General features: G+C 46.3%; 6 protein-coding genes; 4 read left to right on the top strand and 2 right to left on the bottom strand.

Moving 5' to 3' along the window:
- RCC_07739 (related to ubiquitin--protein ligase) lies at nucleotides 1-768 on the top strand (the record flags this gene model as incomplete). The annotated part of the gene is made up of 1 exon (XM_023772994.1): nucleotides 1-768. The coding sequence occupies one exon, from the start codon at nucleotides 1-3 to the stop codon at nucleotides 766-768; it is 768 nt and encodes a 255-aa protein (XP_023628762.1).
- A 1,049-nt stretch (nucleotides 769-1,817) lies between these two features.
- Nucleotides 1,818-3,065, top strand: RCC_07740 (uncharacterized protein; the record flags this gene model as incomplete). Its single annotated transcript, XM_023772995.1, has 1 exon — nucleotides 1,818-3,065. One exon carries the CDS (start codon nucleotides 1,818-1,820, stop codon nucleotides 3,063-3,065), a length of 1,248 nt encoding a protein of 415 aa, XP_023628763.1.
- Nucleotides 3,066-4,714: 1,649 nt separating this feature from the next.
- On the top strand, nucleotides 4,715-5,469 carry RCC_07741 (uncharacterized protein; the record flags this gene model as incomplete). XM_023772996.1 has 2 exons in its annotated part: nucleotides 4,715-4,750; nucleotides 4,810-5,469. The coding sequence occupies 2 exons, from the start codon at nucleotides 4,715-4,717 to the stop codon at nucleotides 5,467-5,469; spliced, it is 696 nt and encodes a 231-aa protein (XP_023628764.1).
- Nucleotides 5,470-6,598: 1,129 nt separating this feature from the next.
- Nucleotides 6,599-7,267, top strand: RCC_07742 (uncharacterized protein; the record flags this gene model as incomplete). The annotated part of the gene is made up of 1 exon (XM_023772997.1): nucleotides 6,599-7,267. One exon carries the CDS (start codon nucleotides 6,599-6,601, stop codon nucleotides 7,265-7,267), a length of 669 nt encoding a protein of 222 aa, XP_023628765.1.
- A 3,914-nt stretch (nucleotides 7,268-11,181) lies between these two features.
- RCC_07743 (uncharacterized protein) lies at nucleotides 11,182-11,952 on the bottom strand (the record flags this gene model as incomplete). XM_023772998.1 has 2 exons in its annotated part: nucleotides 11,182-11,862; nucleotides 11,920-11,952. The coding sequence occupies 2 exons, from the start codon at nucleotides 11,950-11,952 to the stop codon at nucleotides 11,182-11,184; spliced, it is 714 nt and encodes a 237-aa protein (XP_023628766.1).
- A 3,321-nt stretch (nucleotides 11,953-15,273) lies between these two features.
- Nucleotides 15,274-15,666, bottom strand: RCC_07744 (uncharacterized protein; the record flags this gene model as incomplete). The annotated part of the gene is made up of 1 exon (XM_023772999.1): nucleotides 15,274-15,666. The coding sequence occupies one exon, from the start codon at nucleotides 15,664-15,666 to the stop codon at nucleotides 15,274-15,276; it is 393 nt and encodes a 130-aa protein (XP_023628767.1).
- Nucleotides 15,667-21,145: the final 5,479 nt, after the last annotated feature.

Here is a 21,145-nt window from a genome sequence, read left to right on the forward strand (position 1 = left end):
ATGGCCAACAAGCACCGACGCCTTGTCAAGGAGWTCCAAGATATCATCAAAGACACCCAGTCCGGTATCACCGTCACTGCTCCAGATGGTTCCTCCGACATCACCGATTTCACTCACTTCCGAGGCCACTTTAGAGGTCCTCCCGACACACCATACGAAGGAGGTCGCTACGAGATCGACATCAAAATCACCGGCGAGTACCCGTTCAAGCCGCCGGAGATGAGATTCATCACCAAGATCTGGCACCCGAATGTCTCCTCGCAGACCGGTGCCATCTGTCTGGATACTCTGGGCACTGCATGGTCCCCTGTCCTCACCCTGAAGAGTGCCCTGATCAGTCTACAAAGTCTCCTCTGCACCCCCGAACCCAAAGATCCACAAGACGCGGAAGTCGCCAACATGCTGCTCACGCGACCCGAGGAGTTCAAGCACGTGGCACGGGATTGGGCCCAGAAGTACGCGAGAGCAGAGAAGCCGAGGCCGGGAGACTCAAAGAGTGGAGCGAGTTCATCGAAGCCGCAGGAGGTACCAGTGGTGGGAGAAGCCGCAAGGGAGAAGCGGCAGAGGGACGATGCGAGGAGAAGAGCGGCGTATGAAGGGTATAACAAGAACATGGTGGACAAGTTCGTCCAGATGGGCTTCCAGGTCGAGCAGGTGGTGCAAGCATTCACGTATGTGGGAATCGACAAGGCCGATGGCGAGGAGTATGAAATGGAAGAAGAATATCAAGGCGACATTGTTGCTAGGCTGTTCGGCGAGGATGTATGAGCAACACATCCTGCAGATCAGACTGGTGAGGAAGCGATGGCAACCCACGCAGATCAGCCAGAACTCGCGGCGGGCACTATGGACTGGGGAGGCTCTGATGCTCGGGCACTGGCTTCGGACGAAGAACCTTTACTCTCTGAGCACCCACATTCCGATATTTTGGCAGACTCACCGGTTGATGAAGACTTCTACCCTTTCACGCAATACTTGCTCTTCCGCCACTATGGGCAGCCACCGTACGATCCCTCTCAGGACCCCTGGTACACACTAGGAGATTCTGTTTATCCAGATTCTGCCCGAGAGCTGGAGCATATCCACTACCCACCTCCCACTCAATCGAACAACGACTACCCTTGGCCATCTCCCAATCAACAGCGTGAAAACTCCGATCAGCCGCCTGACAACCAACAGAACAACTTTTCGGGATGGCCCCCTTCTGCTCATTTGTAATTTCACATTTCACTGAATTGCAGTTGAAGGAGCACGTGGAGATCAGCAAGTCAGCGAGAGAGGGCAATGTGATGACAGCGGCTTCCTTTTCGGTCGTTTCTTTTTACTGCGTGTGAACAGCATTGTACGATCATTGCATGTGCATATTATAGCGGGTAGCGTCGTTCCGAGCGAGCATAGTTAGTTCATGACATACACAACGATTGATCACAACTCCGAGCCGTTCAGTTCATCCTTATACATGTTAATGATTGTGTCGACACTCATCTGTTGCCCATAACTATATCTACTTCCACACGCAGGCAGTCGCCGCTCGGGTCTCGTGATGGATTAAAGTYCCGGCTCCGATTTCGCATGCCAGTGGCCACCGACCCAGCCACATGGGTCCAGCCACGCGCCGCGATTCCCTGCGACACATCACGTTCAGCTGATTTCCTTTTCTCGCCGCAGCAGCAAAATCGCACAACTAGCGGGCGTGAATGGTGAGAGTAGCGCGGATCATCGTCAAGGCAGGCAGGTAGGTGCATCTCACACTCTTTCTAGTTCCTTTCCCCCAAACCAATTCCACATTCCCGCTACACGCAACGACGTCCACACAAATGAGCAGAGCAGGCCACACTCCTCCCGAATCTCTCGGTATATCTCGCTCGGACTCGAAGGATCCTGCCGAGACTTGTAGGGGTATTACTGGGAATGGAAGACATTGTAGGAGAGCTTTGGCCGTTGGAGCTGTAGGGATACGGCATGGTGAGGATGGAGATGGGCCGGAGTTTTATTGTCATCAGCATAAGGATCAGGCGCATACTGGACAGGTGCAGAGTGGGAGCGGAAGGAGGAAAGAGGATGTTTTGAGGGAGAAGAGTTCAATTGAGACTTTGGTGCAGAAGTTGGGGATACAGTCTTTGGATGAGAAGAAGAAGAAGACGAAGCAAAGTTTTGGGAAGTGGGATGTTGCTGGAGTGGAGAGTCAAACATCAATCCCTGGACGAAGGAAGKATAATGAACCGGCAAAAAAGAAGAAGAAGAAGCCTGGCTTTTGGGCGTCACTATGCTGTGGAGGGGCGGATGAAAAGACGGATGATTATGTCGAGATTATTCGCCATCGAAAGCGCATGGATGCACAAGCACAACGACCTTCTGCTCAGAGCGTACCAGCTGCGAAATCTACGAGCCGGCCAACACCAGAGCACAAAACATCTTCCAATACCGCCACAAACAACCTCCTCGCTCTTCTCCCACCTCATCTTCCTCCGGAAACAACGTCATCCCTCCTCTCCGAGCTCGTCAAGCCTATTTCTCCAGCAGACGAAGAAGGCTTCATCTACATCTACTGGCTAACCACCAACACCCCCGACGAAGGGACCAAGCGAAATCTCCTCGCTCCTCCCGAAAAGAAAACCAACAGAAGAGTCTCCGATGTCCTCACCTCCGAACACTCCTCAGGGACCCGTCCAGGAACCATCATGCTCAAAATCGGCCGCGCCAACAACGTTGCGCGACGCATGAAAGAATGGGAGCGACAATGCGGGTTCAAACTCAATCTTCTGCGCTGGTATCCCTATGTCAGTGGCAGGGAAGGAGGCGACCCCTCTTCTTCTTCTTCTCCGTCTCCTGCACCTTCGCCAACGAGGGGGGGTGATGCCACCACGACTAAAGTGAGATATGTGAAACGTGTGGAGAGGTTGATACATTTGGAACTTGCGGGGCAGCAGGTCCGGAGAATGTGTGGGAATTGTGGCAAGGAGCATCGGGAGTGGTTTGAGGTTGAGGCTACGAGGGAGGGGGTTAGGGGTGTTGATGATGTTGTTAGGAGGTGGGTTGCTTGGGCGGAGAAGACGGCTGGGTGAGGTTGGAGTGGATGATCGTTGAGCTTGGAGCGTATGGTTCGTTGTTTCGGGTCATGTACCGAGTTGTGAGTGGATGGCTTGGGCATTCTTATATATCTTGAGAAATGGTACTGAGCTTCTGCGAGGTATCAGTTCTCCAGGTTTGACATTGCTACACTGCGAGACCACCAACTGGCAAGCAACGTGCTAGACCCACTTAACCATATTACCAACGCCATATGGTCGTCTTTATTTTACTTCGCATCGGTTGAGCTTGGTTGGTGATTTGATCTGGCGCACTTTGCAGCCGAATTTTTGAAACCAGAGCTGTCGATATGAGGGTTATTTCATCAGGACAAAGGCATCCTCAGTCACTCATGTCCATAATGTCCTGAGGCTTCTCGCTCTCTGTCCACAGGCTCGATGATTGGAAACCTATTAGAATCCTTGCTATTAGCAGAGTAGGCTTTAAGTAATCGAGAGAGAGATCGGTTCGGGGGCGCTGCACTTGTTTAGAGCTGTCGTCGATATGAGGATTTTTTTATCATCGAGACAAGATACTTCTAGTCGTCTTTGTGATGTCTTGAGGCCTTCTTGCTCTCCGCTGGAGTGACGATTCTAGAGCTGCTAGAACATGTCCTACTAGCAGAATGGCCGTTAATCAATCGAGAGATCAGTTCGGGGCACTGCTCTTGTTGATGATTTCTTATATCGACAGCTCTGAATTTTCCGAAAGAATCTGTAAGATTTCCCAGCATACATCGGTCCGTTTCCACNGGGCACTGCTCTTGTTGATGATTTCTTATATCGACAGCTCTGAATTTTCCGAAAGAATCTGTAAGATTTCCCAGCATACATCGGTCCGTTTCCACCTCAGCCCCTCGTTTGGCGTGAGTGGTTTTCCATACAGACCACCTTGGGGGGTGGTGAAGACCAAGCTCCTTTCGAAGACCAGAGCTGTCGATATGAGGATTTTTCATCGAGACACCACATCCTCAGTCATGCCTATAGTGTCTCAAGGTCTCGCTCTCTACAGGCTCGAAGAGTCTAGGCCTGCTAGAACTATTGTTACTAGCGGAGTAGCCTATTAATCATCGAGAGAGCAGTTTATGGCGCTGTTCTTGTTGATGATTTCTTATATCGACAGCTCTACGAGTATTTTTAATGATTTCTTATATCGACAGCTCTGAATTTCTCTGAAAGAATCTATAAGATTCCCCGCATACATCGGTCCGTTTCCACCCCAGCGCAGAGCTGTCAATATGAGGATTATTCATTGGGGGAAGACATCCTCGTTCATCCTCACAATGTCCTAAGGCCTCGCGCTCTGCAGGCTCGATGAATCTAGGCCTGCTAGAATCCTGACCACTAGTAGAGTAGCCCGTCAATCAACTGAGGGAGCACTTCAGGGCACTGCTCTTGTTGATAATTCCTCATATCGACAGCTCTACCTCAGCGTCTCGCTTAGCGTGAGTGGCTTCCATACAGACCACCTTGGGGTGGTGAAGACCAAGCTCCTTTCGAAGACGATTAAGGTTCATGCTTAATTCACTTTAAATCCCGCCAAGAAGCCTGTTCGAGACTAGTTCCTCTGCAGCAGCGGAACGTGAAATCCAGCCTGCATCAACTTCCCTTCCTTTCTACCGCAGACATCCGCGCAACCAAGCACCATGTCTGCCGCCGCGCGAGTACTCGCGCTCCCAGAGGTATGTTCCAGAGCGAGCTCTTGATGTTTGTTCTCGCTCACTGACACTGATATCAATAGCTCCTGGAGTTCATCATGCTTGAGATTGCCGCTCAGGCAGACCTAGACTCCGACAATTCCCTGGAGCCAATCACCTCGCTTCTCCCACTGCATCTCGTCGACCACACCTTCAACGACGTGCTCAAGAACTCGCCGCGGCTCCAGCGCCTCATGTTTTCGCAGTCAGCGCCTTTCCTTCTCACTCCCATGGAGTGGATCCAGACCGAGCTCGAACGGAGCTCGCTCCCAAACATCACAATCAATCGGCACACACGATCGACTGACCTCACGATCGACACACGTCCCAAGCAACTCTCATGCTACGACACCAAGTCCATGGAGCTCCTGGCCTCAAAACTCGCGAACCCGGCAGCAAGTTGGCGCCGAATTCAGGTCTTCCAAAGTGAGATCGAGTCGGAGAGACTGAGCACGGCGATTGTGCACTACAGCAATGGCTCCAGCCGTATCAAATTCGATTTTGAGGACGGGACTACGCTTGGAGACATCTTTGATCGGATCGTGGGCATCGGTCAACGCACACCTGCCCAGCACGTGGCTGCTGCGAATGCCACTTATGAGTCAAACTATCGGCGTCAAGATTCTATAAGATGGCTCTCTCCTTTATGGAGCCCTCAGATGCGGCAAGCAGCTCTTCGAGCGCACTCTCGCGGCAGGATCTGATACACTTGAGCTTGGAGTTTCGTTGCTGGTAAAGATTGCTGCGAGGAACAGGGGGGAGTGGCAAGATATTTTGGGCTCTCGGCGCGTGAGGCAAGGCTCATGGCTTTTTGTCAATCACAGCGATGGAATCAGGCAGACACAGCGGGTGGTTGGTATCTTCGGGTTGACCATGCAGAGCATTCTGGATACGCAAGTGGTTCATTGTAACTACGTGTAAATATCACGTCGATTGTCCCAGTCTCACAATTGACTCTCAAAATGCTCGCTTCCAATGTTCATCCTATCTCCTACCCAGTCTCTTGAATTCGTTGGTCGACAGGCTTACCTTGGCTCGTCCATAGAGGCCTCTTGCCCGTAGAAAATGATGTGTTACGCGTAAATAGGCTCGAACGGCGCGTATGAGCAGGTTGTAAGCGTTGATTGCTGGAGACCATGTCATTGTAGTTTGTGCCCATCTCCTCCTACTCAGGCCTTATTTTTTTTGCCGGGTCAAACCTCGCTTGAAGCGAAGTCTAGTACGCGTCTGAGAGGCGGTAGATTCGTGCCCCACGTCCCAGCGTGCAGTTCCGAAGTGTCAGTACGAAGAGCCTTGCTGGCCAACGTTTCCACAGCCCTTCGAAAGCCTCCTCGCTCGGGTCTTACCTGTCATGAGTCCGAACAAGGCTTTTCTCGTCGTTGGAATCGTTCAATCAGCAGTGGAGAGGTGTGGTAGGCATAGATACATGACCGCAGAGTTTCCACCGTCACCTGCATGAAGCCAGCCGCGGCGACTCAAGTCTGCAAATTCTTCTGTACCGGGGACAACCACAAACATCACCACTTCATTACCTTCACAACGACGCGTCCAGAGTCCTTGCTCATCAGAGTAGTATCATCACAAATCTTCTGTGMCACGGACAACCACAAACATCACCACTTCATTACCTTCAACACCAGCGCGTCGGAGTCACCGCTCATCAGAATATCATCACGATATCTCCACCAGCAAGAGCTACAGAACCATCGCCTGCTCATCGTCGCCTGCTCATTCATCATGGCCGCCGGAAGAGTCTTCGCACTGCCAGAGGTAAACATCCCGCTCAGCATTCCATACCACGCGACATGACTGACTCCAGCTTAGATTCTCGAAATGATCCTCATCCAAGTGGGCCTCGATGCAGTCGCCACCACCGGCGAAAAATACATCGAACCCCTCACAACACTCGCACGCCTCCACCGCGTCGATCGCACCTTCAATTCCACCATCCAAGGCTCCGCCAAGCTTCAAAATAGCATGTTTGCCGGATCTGATGGACTTTCCATCGATATCATGCTCGTTCGACTGATTTACGAACATTGGGTCGCTTGGACCGAGGACGACAATAAGCCCCCTGAACCCGACATCAAGCTCCTGAAATTTCCGCAAACGCCACTTCGCTGGCTGATGAACCATATCCACCCCGACGTTCTCTTGAAGCAAGCTTCGCGCTCTAGCTTCGGACTCTATTTTGCAGCCTTCAAACCAGACTCCAACGAAGAGAGGAGAATGGAGAGATTGGTGGGCTGTCTGCCCGCCAAGATGGCGGGAAAGGAGGCTTCGTGGCGGAAAATCAAAGTTGTGCAAAGTGAGGAGAGCAGCGAGAGAGTTTCCTACGCGAAGATTCACTTCAGAAGATCGAAGGATTCAGGACGCGTGAGTCATTATCGGGAGAGTTTGGAATTCCCGGACGGGATGCTCTTGGGCGAGAGTTTTGAGTGTTTGTCGGAGATTGCGTGTCGTAGTGATGCGCAGCATGTGGAGTTTGCGGCCGCCGCTTGATTGGAAGGGACTCTCGCTCGCTTTGGGTATTGTCTCTGCTAATGGGAGGGAGACTAGTTGTTCTTCAAAGAACGACTATATAGAGACTATTGGCACAAGAAATGATTGCGGAATTCAAGCTTTTGTACCGGGTGATGTATTCTCACTTCTGTTCTCCTCGATTCGACCTCTTCCCAGCCCTCTTGATTGATGACCATGCTAATAGAAAGTTCCCTAGCCGTACAATCAACAGTCGCGTTGAAAGGAAGTAAAACCTGATCAGGATTGCTCGTGCGCTGATTTTATTCCCAGGACATAAATCTTTTCTCGATCGGGACTCTCCCTCGTTTCAAGAGCGGCTCTACCAACGAAGGAGGCTCTATGCCTTTGAAATACTGTAGCTACGACGAGAAACAAGAGCCAATGCTCATGCCCCTTATCAGGCGTTTGCCGCTGCGCATTGTGTGAGATCTATTACCGCTACTTGTCCGTCAACATCTCCCCGTTCGTCTATGAAATGGCTCTGCCAATGACAAGGAAGTTAGTGGTTCTTTGAACAACGGCAATATCGAGAAAGCCATCTTGACAGAACGATGTGAGACACGAGAGCAAAATGTTCACGACCCTCATTAGGCGTCTGCCGCTGAGCAGTCTGTGAGATGAGTTGCCGCTACTTGTTCATCAACATATTTCCGCCAGTATATAGAACGACTCGGCCAACGACAAGGAAGTCGGTGGTTCTTTGAACAATAGCCATATCGATAGAGCAAGCTTGACGCATCGGTATGACACGAGAGCTTAACTCTCAATAGGCGTCTGCCGCTAAGCAGCGTGCGAGATAAACTGCCGCTACCTATTCATTGACATCTCTCCATTAGTCTATGAAACAACTCTACTAAGGATAAGGAAGTCGGTGGTTCTTTGGAAAATGGCTATATGGAGAGAGTAAGAGCTTGATAGATCGGTAAGATTCCAATTTTCAGGAGCACGGATAGTTCAGATCCATATAACGTGCGAGATATCCGGCTGCCACTCCATTAAGGACGTCTCTCCTTTGCACGAAGAAGCAACTTTGCTAACGACAGGAGAGCTTGTGGTTCTTCAGACGACGACTATACCAAGATGGCAAGACGTGAAGATTGAGCGGGTCGAAGTCTATGTGAGATAATCTCTCGTCCATCCTCATGTTTGAGTGAGCGTGACGCTTACTACAGTCCTCTCTATTCGTATAGAAGACTATTGCACTAATGAGAAGTGCTTCAGTGGCTTCCCAACTGAAGCTCTGATCGAGAGAGAGGATTCGAATGGTTCTCTGGTTAATTCATATTGCGAGTACTGGTGCAGTGTCGAACGTATTCCAGAACCATCCCAAGCAACAACCCGCTGGTGCTACAGTGGGAAGCCAACCAGAACGGCTTGTCGTGCATGCAGGTTCCCTCAACCTCTGGAACCTACTATGATCCATCAACGGGAAGAGCACTGGCCGGAGAATACGTGGGGACGTTCGACACTGCACCAGAACATATGATATCTGGGAGACTGTCAGTCACTTCATGAGCAGCTCTGAGATTGAACAGAGCTTCTTAAGAACAACCTCATCAAGGGCTTGTTCGCATGACACCCTACTAGGTAGTATCTCTCCCAAGAGGGAACATGCGTATGCCCTCATCACCACAGACAGCATCAGAAGTATGCCTCGACCTCCTCATATGTACCCAGATCATGGCAGCCTCYCAGGGCTTCGGTCCCCTCGAGGTATGCAAATAACGTCAAGCGTATGTAATGCAAGGCCAACTGACACATATATCACAGCTCTTAGAAACATCGTTGTGCAGGTCGGTCTCCAGACTATCACAGATTAGAATAATCCAACGCTACCACGCTGTTCTGAAACTACGAGAGAACGTGCCTTTTACCCGGAAGCGTAAAACAGAACCTATCCAGGCCCTTTTACGTTTAGTACAGGGTCGAAATGACCATCCATGCTACGATGAAATGCTCCTACGAGATCCAGCAGGCCGTCTCATCAGGCCTGATTACCCCTGACAATGGGCCTCACACATATGTTCAGGGTCATCCGCTGGATTTCGCGCAGGGCACCAACATCACTCAGCAGCCATTCGCCGCTAAGAAAATTGCAATTGTGACCAATGGCTACTGCGCGTCCACATGCAATTCAACAAAATCATACGTAAAGTTGATTTCCGTATAGACTACGGAGAGTTCGTCACGAAACAGCTTTTATAAGAGCGAGTTTTTTCGGAGCGTCAGGCGTACGAGCGCAACACTGGCAAGCAATGGGTGGTCCCAGGTCTCGAGCCCGAGATTGCGTGTCTCTCCAAGTTCTCGAGATCGCGGAAGAGGATGTCGTACAATGATTCTGGGAGTGGCGAAAAAGGCGGGCGTGGAAAATGTCATGTTGACGTGTTTTGTTGGGAATGCGAGGCTTACCTCTGCTTTACGCTTCCAGGACAGACGAGGACCATTAGTCCAGGTTCCATATCGATACCAAGTTGCAGGATTTGCTACGCCGCAGCGATTTAAGAATACAGAAGCAAGATTCAAAGAAGCTACTTGTCTTTCGATTCCGCTTGATCGTGAACGCCCTAACAAGACCATCACGATTCGGATACATGTTACGCACCGTTGTATAGCAGGATTACAGTGATATCAGAGACTAGATAGTAGTGTTGGAGCGGAAGAACGACTCTACCCAAGGCGAAGTCTTTGCGGAAATCGCCAAGATCGTGACACTGGGGTCCTAAGTAAGAACATGGTAGAGGCGACCGAGTGGAAAATTCAAGGAGCCCCCTGAGATGCTATTCGAGAATAGGACGATCACTCCGCTTTGAGCGGACATGKCAAGAGCAGGCATCTTACGAGTTATCTCCAAGGAGCTCAGGACTCTATCACTGACTGCTGTGGTGATTGGAAACGTACCAGCCTCCGAAATGCGTCATGGTTGCTATAGCATTAAGAGAGCTTAATGGGGGAAATTTGTAGGTTGCAGCTGACTCCATCTACTTCTGGAGCGGAAACACAGATTCTTGAGCTAGCATAACGTTCAATTGACTTCAGAACTTGGCGATAGGCGTTCAGGTGTCTTATGTGTCAATGTAAGGACCGTCTAACGCGTCGAAGATTTTGACCGCAGCCTGAGTCTATATAGCCCGCGATTCCAACCAAGTCAAAGCATCCAAAGCAACTAGAGCGCCTCGGGTTGGCGGAGGGCTATTGATGAGGGAGTGGAGACAGTTACTGTATCAAAGCATTGGTTACCTTAGGATAGGATCCCTTGTGTCTATTCAAGTTCCATACCATCGTCCAGTCTCTCGTTGAGGATAAATGAGAGGACGCAACTTGAATAGAGGAGCGAATTTGGGAATTGCATGTTGAAAGATATGACCAGTCATACGCTGCGTGAACATTTAGCGCCAAAGCCGATGGGATCTCAAGACTACCGTCGACTAAAGGTTGTACAAGAAGGACTGCGGTCCTTTGATCATCCTGCAATTGCTAGAGCATATTTCGAGCTTCCAGGAATGGAACCTTGTCGTAGTGATGAGATAGACCTGTCTCTTGAATATGTGTAATTGAGACTAAGAATTGGAGTTAAGTGATCGTATACTAAGGCCTCATGGAACTAAAGGTTGCCGGCCAATCTGCAGCAGCGAGAGATGTCCTACTTTCTGAAGTATGGATCACACGACCAAGAAGACATTCGACTCTCCGCCATACTGCTCGTTTCACTACTCGTAGCTACAATACCGAGAGCGTGGTCGTGGAACGAATACGAGGAGAGCCAGTAGGCTTCAATTTTGCTTGGATTCAGACGGCGTGCAAGTGAACATGAATCAGTCACTTCTCATCTACCTACCACCCACTTCTCGATATCTCGTTTCCACGCCTTCCCGCAACGCCAGAACTTCTCCCTATCACCGAGCTAGATAACCCTGCCGTGGCTCAGTGCAGGCTCGTGCATGATCAGTATGCTCGATAGGCTTCCGCTCCATAATCTCCACATACTTATCGAAGACTTCTCCCAAAGTCCCCCCCTCATCAAATGGCATCGTATCAACGTACCAGTTTTTGCCCCAATAGCCCGCAGGTCTCCTGAACACCACCTCGAAGAATGTCAGTTTCTCCCAATCCACCAGATCCTTCTGAGACACCTCGACCTTGCGCCATGAAGAATCCTCGTTACAGTCCTTCGAATTCATGAAGTGCTTCAGCTGCTTCCAAGGGTTGTCGTCTGCCTTTCCCCGGCGTGCGTCAACTACGACTCCTGACTGGGACGGGTTAACTGGGCCCGAGCGGCGAGTCATGTAGCGATCTCTCGGCAACAGGCAACTGAACAGCATCTCGAGTGGCGTAAATTGCGTGATTTCTACCATCTTGTAGAGTAGGTACCTCAACCGGAACTTCTTGACGAGGGTCGAAACAGTGTTGAGATCCGTGTACATTGCCTTGTGGAGCTTGCTGGAGTGCGTGATGGCATTATTGAAGGTATGGTCAACGCGGTGGAGAGGTGCCAGAGAGGTGAGTGGCTCGAGAGTAGTATGACCCCTGTCTTTCACAGCTTGGAGTGCGACTTGCAGGAGGATCTCCTCGAGCAACTGCTCATGATTAGCTACAAGCGTGGGAGATAGGGGTTTGTCGGGAGGGAGACTTACTTCTGCGATGCCGAAGACTCGCGCGGCTGCCATGATGATAGATCGAAAGGTGGAGAAGGTTATGGRGCTGTGGGAGGCCGTGCGGGTTGTGGGCGGAAGTCTGTCGGTGGAAGACGATTGTCAAAAGGCTGGTTGTTGAAGGAGAGCTTCTAGGACTTGGGGGACCGATGGCTCGACTTGAGGGTGACTTCCCGTTCGTGGGTTGGCACTAGGCGTGCGCGTGCGCGTTGAAGGCTGGCTTAGGATGTCGATTGCGGTGGTGCTGTATGGATTACCACTCGAGGAAGGGACAACTCGCTGGTTGATCACTGGCGAGCGTGTCGTTGGTGTGAAGGTCAGGATATGGAAATTCGACTGCGCAAGTTGTTGTGTTGGGAAGAGTTGTAACAGTGATCGAGGAGGAAATTTGAAGAAGATTACAGAAATGGGGTCCAGGAACTTGAGCCTAAGCCGAAGACGTTCACAGAACAGCACGATCCTTCTCGACACAGACGCCGCATGTACATGATCCTGAAGTCGATGGACACTGTAGTCTTACCCCTTTCCTGCGCTGGGTCTTCAGAGAATGCTCGACCAGCTCTCTCTTATCTGATAGAGCTCAATCCTCCACTAAATGTCGTCCAGAATCCCAAGGAGCCTGACCTCCTTTTTGAGCCGCTCGGTCTTGGGATAGGAAGAAGATCGCTCTTTTCGTTCGCCACATCCTCCGCGTTAAATTTGAAAAACAACATCGCACCTACACGAAGAGCATTCCAGCTGCCGCAAAAAGCTTCACAGCCATTCAACACAGCAGCACGGCAGCAGGATACCCCTTATTCACGCTGCCTTGACCTCGATACGCCGCAGAGTTTTCAACTCCACTCCGAAAAATTGTCCGATAGATCGCGAACATGGCGGCTGCTCGCTTGTTCGACACGATACAGTTCCTAGCGCATATCTTACTGATGCCCGCTGCGAACGCCATGGCTAACGAGCCCACCACGCTAGAATTCATCGCCTCGCTCACGTCGCTTAGTTGGATCAGTAAAGTATTTTGCAAGGCACTCAGGGTTCCCCCAAACCACAGCGTCCCATCTATCGACACGACGATAATCCAGTCTCCCAGTTCCATCCAAGACGGAGACCATATGGGCTCCAAAGCCACAAGATCTTGAACTTGCTCCGCTCGCAGTCACCTCCGTACTAGCTAGTCGAGGGTCAGCTCAATCTCCATATTGAACTTGGGCCCCCTCGCAGTGGTGAAAGTTCGATGGAAGAGACAAGCACAGTCGTGGACCTGCTGGAATATCCGTAGCACCCTCTTCTCCAGTGTTAAGCCGGATAGCTTCATCCCTACAAGTAGAGGACCGGAACCATCTTGCCGAGGCGTGAATCTCTTCCAGGGGCTGTTGGAGTGTAAAGATTGAAGTGTATGATTGTTGCTCTTGACTCGCCGCTGGATACTCGGGGAGCTACTCGATATTTGAAGAAGTTTGGGTATCTGAATGGTTTCACATTGGGAGAAGAAGCTCTTGATAAGCTTGCTGAGATTGAGTAGGTATCAGCAAGCAGTTCGGAGAAGACGGGACGGTACACCCCATAGTGAAATTGACAGGAGTCCATCGGCTGAAGATTGCCAGGCGATGGAARACTGGCGGGATAGCATGAGGGTTCTCAGAAGATCAGAATGGAAGCCATGCATCTTTGTCGAAAGTTTCAAATGCAGTCCACGACGAATGTTCGATATACCCTCGTAGTGTTGTCGCGCGAAAGTAGGAAGGATGTCTTGATTGGAACCATGTTGGATGGTGCTCGACGGGGAAATATCGACAGGATGTCGTGATGGAATCCAAGAAGATTGGAAAGGAAGGACGATTTGCAGCCTCCTCTTGCATCTCTCCGTAGTATCCTCCAAGTACCTCTTCACACTCAACCATATTCAGTACGGAGAATCGCCGACACCTCCCATTCAAACCAACCAGTCCCAACAGTCCGAACATCTCAACACAGGCTCTCGCAGCCTTACTACGAGCAAAATCTCACTCCGCCGCAAGAAATAGCCATAAACCCCCCTTCCCAATCCCACCCACCCCACAAAAAAATCAACCCACTCATCCCCAGATCAAACTCCCGCCCCCTCAACCCTCATCAAACAGCCAAACAAGCAGCATAATTAGGCGCAGTCTCCCATCGAATCTTCTCAGCCATGCTATCCTTTTGCCTCCCCTTCCCCTTCCTCCTCCTCCCCACCTTCGGGACTTCCCGTACACACTCCACAGACTTCCAAATCAAATACGCACAAAACAAAGCTACAAGACAAATAAACAACAAATAGATGAGAATCGCAATACGATCCCATAGAGGGGCTTCTGGGAGTAGGTCATCTTCCTCCTCGGACGATCTTGTACGACGATTGAGTGATGTTGTTTCGGCGGGGTTTTGCGTTTCGGATGCTGCTAGCGAGCAGACTATGATGAGGGAATATTGGAGTAATACCGCGTAGATGAATGATGCTTGCCAGAAAATCTGCTCCATGGATGTAGTCGTTGTGGTGTGGAGTTCGTTGACTTCCTCCTCCTCTGGGGTWTCGGTATAGGCGGTTCTTCTCCAGTTCAGAAAATTCAATATCATCGCGTAACCAATCATGAAACAAGAGATTAGTGTGGTAACTTCCAGTTTCCAATCGATGCAGACTTCCCTGGCCCGTACATCTGGACTGCAAAAGATGTTTTTCGTTAGAGCTTGAGAGAGGGAGGGTTGGTAGACGAGTTGTGTGAGTCTGATATTGTTGGAAGTTATAGTGGATGTGTCCCGGAGTTGTACAAATGAATACATGCTGATTGCCATGGCGCCGAATTGGAGGATTCGTTTTGTGTTTGAACTTTGATGGGGAGATTTCAGGTTTCTGGCGGTTGGGATGGCGGCTAGTGTGACGATTGTTGGACCGAGAACGGTACACAGGGCGAGGGGGGATGTTGACATTTTGGCTTGACTGATGTTGTCTTGAAATCTATTAGAGACGTTGGATGTTGTGGAATTGAGCGTACGGGTTAATTGAGAGATCGAGGCATATTTCTGATAGAAGAGTATCGAGGACCATGGTAGTGTGCCAAGTCGTACTTGGATGGTGACTTCAACACCTTCTCCCAACCAAGATATGCTGCCAAAAAGAAAACAAACTCGCAGCTCATTATCATCTTTGTAATGCTTCCCAACTCGGTGTCCAAGATTTGATCCCGCATAACTTTGCTCCATCACGACTAGCTTCCGTTAGCCTCAGCTTCACCCACACAAAGTGAATGCAAGCTTACCTTTTCCCCCGATGACCTGACCAGCAGTATCCATCACTTGTGTCGTCCATTATCGAACATCCCACTACCTCGGACCTTGACACCTCAACTGCAAACTCGCATCACTCAAATCCGCAGCAACGTCGTGAGGGGAAGCTGGAGTTTTCGAAGTGAGGTACAATCCCGCGTATCCCATATCATTCGGTTTCCTCCAGTAAAGCTGACATTGAATGGTATCCTTATTGACATTTCCTTTTGCTCCGATCAAGTAGAGAGCGTTGCACTGGTTGAATGCCTCATGTTGCCAAACCTCGTCCAGAGGCACGATAAAGGTCTTGTTGCTGTATGCAGTTTCCGCACTGTCCCAGATGGCCTCGATGTTGATTATTGCACCTGGAGGTATGATTGTCGTTGGCTGGGCGGAGATCATGGAGAGGAATCCTAGGCAGGCTGCCAAAAGGTAGAGAAGGTAAGCCATTGTGAGGTGGGGATTTGTTGTTGTGTTGTTGCTCCCAACTCTGTAGGAAGAGAGTCCTATGTGCCACCCTGGAAATTGTGAAGTGAAAGTCAGGTGGTGCACATTCCTCGGGGCTTGTTATGTATCAGCTGGTGCGAGCGGAGGTCACGGCCCTGGAATGCTTCCAAGTTTGCAAGGAACTGTCAATCTCGCAGCCATGTGATTCCCACGCGGGCTACTCCAGGAAGGCCCGGCCATGTATACGGGAGGTAGGGCAAACGATCAAAAATAAGTTTGGCAAGGACTACGGTGCGCTTTTAGCGACAACTCTGCAACAATCTTTTTTTAGTAGAACTAAGGTACACTACTTACGCTACCTCGGAATATAACTATTCCGAGAGGTTAGCGGTAATTTTTAGTTATTATACGGGCGCTTCCGATATAGCCTCTTTATCTAGTATGTAGATATAGTCCTAATCGATAGATTAATCGTAGAAGTAAAGTTGTCTAAAGCTTATATCTATAACTATATATTAAGTACTCCCTTTATATAGTAAATAGATCGAGAAGTAGATATACGCCCGTATAATGCGTTTACGACTATTAAAGTAGTACTATATAGATATCTATTAAAGGAACGAACGAAACTACTAAAAATAACTCCTCTCTAAATTTATAAAGTACCTACTATCTTTATTCTTATCGTAACTTTTTAGATTAACGACGCTTCGACCGATTACGCGTATAATTTACGGGTAGTTTACTTATATTCTTAGATAATTACGAAACCTTTAAGATCGTCCGCTTATAGCTTAAACCTCCTAGGGTAGGATATTATTACTCTACTTCCTCGGTTCCTAGCTCTCCCTTAATTTCTAGCTCTCCCTTAATCTATAATCGAGTAAGTAGCTATCTTTATAATTATATAGGCTAGAAACGTATAAATATCTTACTAAATAAAGGTAGCGATTTATCGTTACTATTATCGGTAGCGTTATACTTTATAGTAGTATTAATTTACTTTTTACTCTTCTATCGAATTTAGTATTAGACTTTATCTACTAACGTTTATATAGAAAGATAGTATATATACTTCTAAGGTCGGCTCTACTTTAACTACTAGCTTTAACTCTATTTTAACTTTTTACTTTATCTTCTTCTTCTTCTTCTAAGAGCCCTTACTCTTTAGAGTAGTAGTAGCCTTAGTAAGATTTACGTTAACCTCGGCCTCGTATAATAGGTTATCCGTAGGCTGCGATATAGAACGTCTCTTAAAGATAAGGAATACCTTATATTACTTTCGAGATAGCTAGCCCTTTATATTAATATCGTTTAGGAAGATACGACTTAGCTTCCTATCTTTAAAGTCTGTATCTAGAGGTTAAATAGGCCTATCTCAGTTATTATACGACTACGTAATATATATATAGGTGTTATCTAGATATTCTATCTCCTTAGTAATATGCGGTTTATTACCGAAGCTACGAATAGTAGCTACTATGTCTTTAATATTATAATCCGGTACCGTAATATCCTTAGGCGTTCCTATATCCTATTAGCGATTAATTATACGGCGGTATAGATAAATACAATAATAGTATATAATATATATAGTATACTTAGAGAACCCCTTACCTTTCTTTAACCTACTCTACTTTAGTATCTTATCTAGATTATCTAGGGTAATATAGTATCTCGTAATAATAATCGTAATAATAAACCTAACTTATACGGTTGCTATTATAGARATAGCCTTTATAATACTATCCTTCGACCGTTAGCTAGGGGGTAGATTACTTATATAGTACTTATACTTCGGTAGATTTATTACCGCTTCCTTTTCGATCTTAATCTATCGTATATAGGTTGCCTTTATACTAGTAAGCTGCGCTTTATCTAGGAGGCTCTTACTAATATATCCGTTAAGAACCTCGTCGTCTAATATCTCGCTTTTATTAGAGTTAATAATAATTAGTATAGTACTTAAGGATAGCGTATTCGTCCGTAGCGGTATTAGTATCGCCCGTATAATCGGTTTATTTAAAGGTGCCGGCGGTATTAGGTTATAATCGCCGTAGAAGTAATATTTCTTATTATCTAGTATATACTTTATATAGTCGAATTAGAGCCGAGTAAGGTATATACGCTTCTATACTTTCTTTATTTGCTTCTTAGAACCTATCGGTATAAAGCGGACTCGTAGATATAGCGTCGTATATATTCGTATAAAGGAAGGAATATTATCTATAAGAAGGGAGTTAGAGGAGGATTTTAGTAAAGGAGTAACCCTTTATCGCTCTATAGGTATAACTACGTAAAGATAGGGGATAGAGCGTACGCTACTTAATAAATATTATATAAATATATAGGCGTATAAATTTATTATATAGTTATTATAGAGTTCTTATAGAGATTATAGCCGGGGCCGCTAATACTAGTAGGGATAGAAGCATATTAGCTATATATCCCTAGTATATATAGTCCTATTAGAGCATTAGAACGTAACGTAATCCTATTATACCGATAATCTATTCCGACTTATCCGACTAATAATTAACCTCCGATATATCGCTATTACTACTTTCCGAGTTATCCTCTTTTAAAAGCTCTCTATTAATTAAACCCTCTAGTGCCTCCTTAAGCTCTTTACGCGAGCGGTTATTATCGCACTAATCGCGAAATGCCTATATAATATCTTCCGAGTCGACCTAAAATCCTTCCTACTTCCTACCGCCGCGGGGAATTAATATCTTATATAGTATATGCTTAGGAACCTTACGTAGCTCTTCTACGAGGTTCTCGTATACGATCTAGTACTACGGCTTTTATACGCTTAGTATAAACTTATACGAGCTTAGTCGACCGAGCGGAAAGCCCTTTGTCTTTAGAATACTTAAGTAGAGCTTAAGTATCTCCTATAGAATATACTCCTTAGAATCTATATATATTAGTAAATAATTTAAGATCTATTATATACGTTCGCTAGTATAAACGTACCCTACTTTGCGTAAGCTTCTATAAGACTATTAAAGTAGGCCTTATTAATTAGATACTTAATACTTAGCCTTCCCTCCTTCTCTACCTAGTTATAGCGATAGCTTCGTATACTACCCCTTACGTGCGGTCTATTAGATTATCTTCGTATAGGGTGCTTATTCTATATATATACGAACGAGGCTAGTTCTTTCCGTATAATAAGTATATAGATATACTTTATAGTAATGCGGTTAGCCTTCTTTGCTTTATAAAACTACCCCTTCTTCTTTAATATTATAAAGAAGCCCTATAATATTAAGATTAATTAGCCTAACCCGTATAATTAGATTCGGATATAACGGGAGCGTTACTAAAGTATATATAGATAATATGCTCTATATACTTATATACTATGCCTTAAACCTTCCTCGTATAAGCTAGCCCTACTATACCTCGATACGGATATTAGTAGTGCTTATTCTAAATATAAAGTAGCGGCGAAAGCGTACTTTACGCCTACGAATAATCCTTACGTATTAGTATTAAGCCTGCGCTATAAGGAGTGTCTCTTTCCCCTTATCTATCCGAATAATACGAGGTACTCTCGTAAGCTTTTTATAAGCTTTCGCAAAGTTAGATAGTATAAATACTAATATACGGGCAGAGGGTCTAAGATAGGTATATAAAATAAACCGTATATCTGTATTAATAGTAGCATAGATCTAAAAGCTATAGTCCTTAAGTTTATAGTATATATCTATACTCTAGACTATATTAGGGCTAGGCGTAATATACTTCCTACGGCGACGTATAAACTTCGCAGCCCTATTATACGGGCTAGCGGGATAGACCTCGCGGGCTATCTTATATAGTCGCTTCCTACAATATAGTAGTATATTAATAAACCCCTTTCTACCCTATAAATATATATCGTATAAATATACTAACCTACTAAGCGTAAGCCGCGTACGATCGGTTATACGGAAGTATATTTATAGCAATATTATTCTATATACTCTAAGGTTCGAGCGATTAATCTCCTTCTTTATAATCTTTTTATATTCCTCTTTACGCTTAAGGAACTCTCCTTCTCTTAGTCGTTTCTTAATACCTATACTCCGCCGAAGCCGTATAAAGGTATAGTACTTAATCGCAAATCCCTTCTTATTTAATTTGTCTACGATATACGTATCTAGTAGAGCTTCGAGGTAGAAGAGTTCGGTTATTCGGATGCGAAGGAGGGGATTATTATAAAGACTATTCTTTAACGACTATCGGAGTTCGCTACCGTTCTTTACGACGATTATACGGATAGTCCGTTCGGAAGTATATAGCTATTATAAATAGAGGAAGGTTTAAATATCGGTAATATTTATATTATTATTCTAGAGTTTAACGACTTTTAAATAAAGATTAGAGGGGATAGAAGGGGAGCGGCCTATTATATAGAATATACGTATAATAGGGTAGAGGGTAGACGGGAAAGGAATTAGCGTAGTAAGAGGTTATAAACCTTAGCGAAAACTTTACTAAAAACTATAGGATTAGGGTTAGAGTAGTATATTTCTTTAATATAAAGCGATAGTAATATAAATGGTAGGATATTTATAGGGATAAATTATACGAACGTATAAAGTAAGGAGGAGTTATATTTTAGGTATAGAAGCAAGTAATTATAAAATAGAAAATATATTTTAAAAGTAGTTTTTAAGTGCTATAATTAAGGCCCTCGTAACCTATTAGAAACTCCTAACGCTTAAAGCCGCTAGTATAAAGAACTTAAAAGAGATTCCCTCCTCCCCTAGATACCCTTAACGCTCTAATTACCTCTTTAAAAACTACCCTCTACCTTAATTAAGCCTTATTACTAATACTCTACTATCCCTATTCTCTAGCGACTACTAGTACGCCTAGACCTCGTTACCTACGATATACTACGCTTCGGCCGTATCTAATCTCTATCCTAGCGATTAAGTAAGTCCCTACGGTCGTAGCTATAAGTTTAATTATAAAACTTGTAGTTACTATAGATATTATAGAAGTTCTTCTTCTAGATTATATAGCTCTATTCCCGTTAGTATCGCATACCTTTATACGGGTAGGAAATATATCTAGAAGTTCCTATCGCTATTCTAATACCGCTCGTACCGCTTATCTATTCCTATTTCTTCTCTATTACTATCTACTACTATCTTATTAGGGTATACCGTTCTACTACGATATTATTAGCTAGTATACTTCGATAATTCTTTAATAGGATTATATAGACCGGCTCTAAATTAATAAAGCGTTAATAAAGCGTTAATATAAGAGTAACGGTTATAGATTTTAATAGCTAGATCGAATATTAGATCTTAAGTTAAGAAGCGACGGCTAGCCTTTAACTCTATTAGCTCCTTCTACTCCTTATTAATAGTAAATCCTACTTACTCGAGCTATTATACGGGTTAGTACTACTCTTAGAATGTTAAATTCCTAGCTCCTACTCTATCTGCCCTTACGTCGATAATTCTTCTTCCTCTAA

The sequence above is a fragment of the Ramularia collo-cygni genome (genome assembly GCF_900074925.1).
Source record: "Ramularia collo-cygni strain URUG2 genome assembly, contig: RCC_scaffold12, whole genome shotgun sequence".
NCBI classification, from domain to species: domain Eukaryota; kingdom Fungi; phylum Ascomycota; class Dothideomycetes; order Mycosphaerellales; family Mycosphaerellaceae; genus Ramularia; species Ramularia collo-cygni.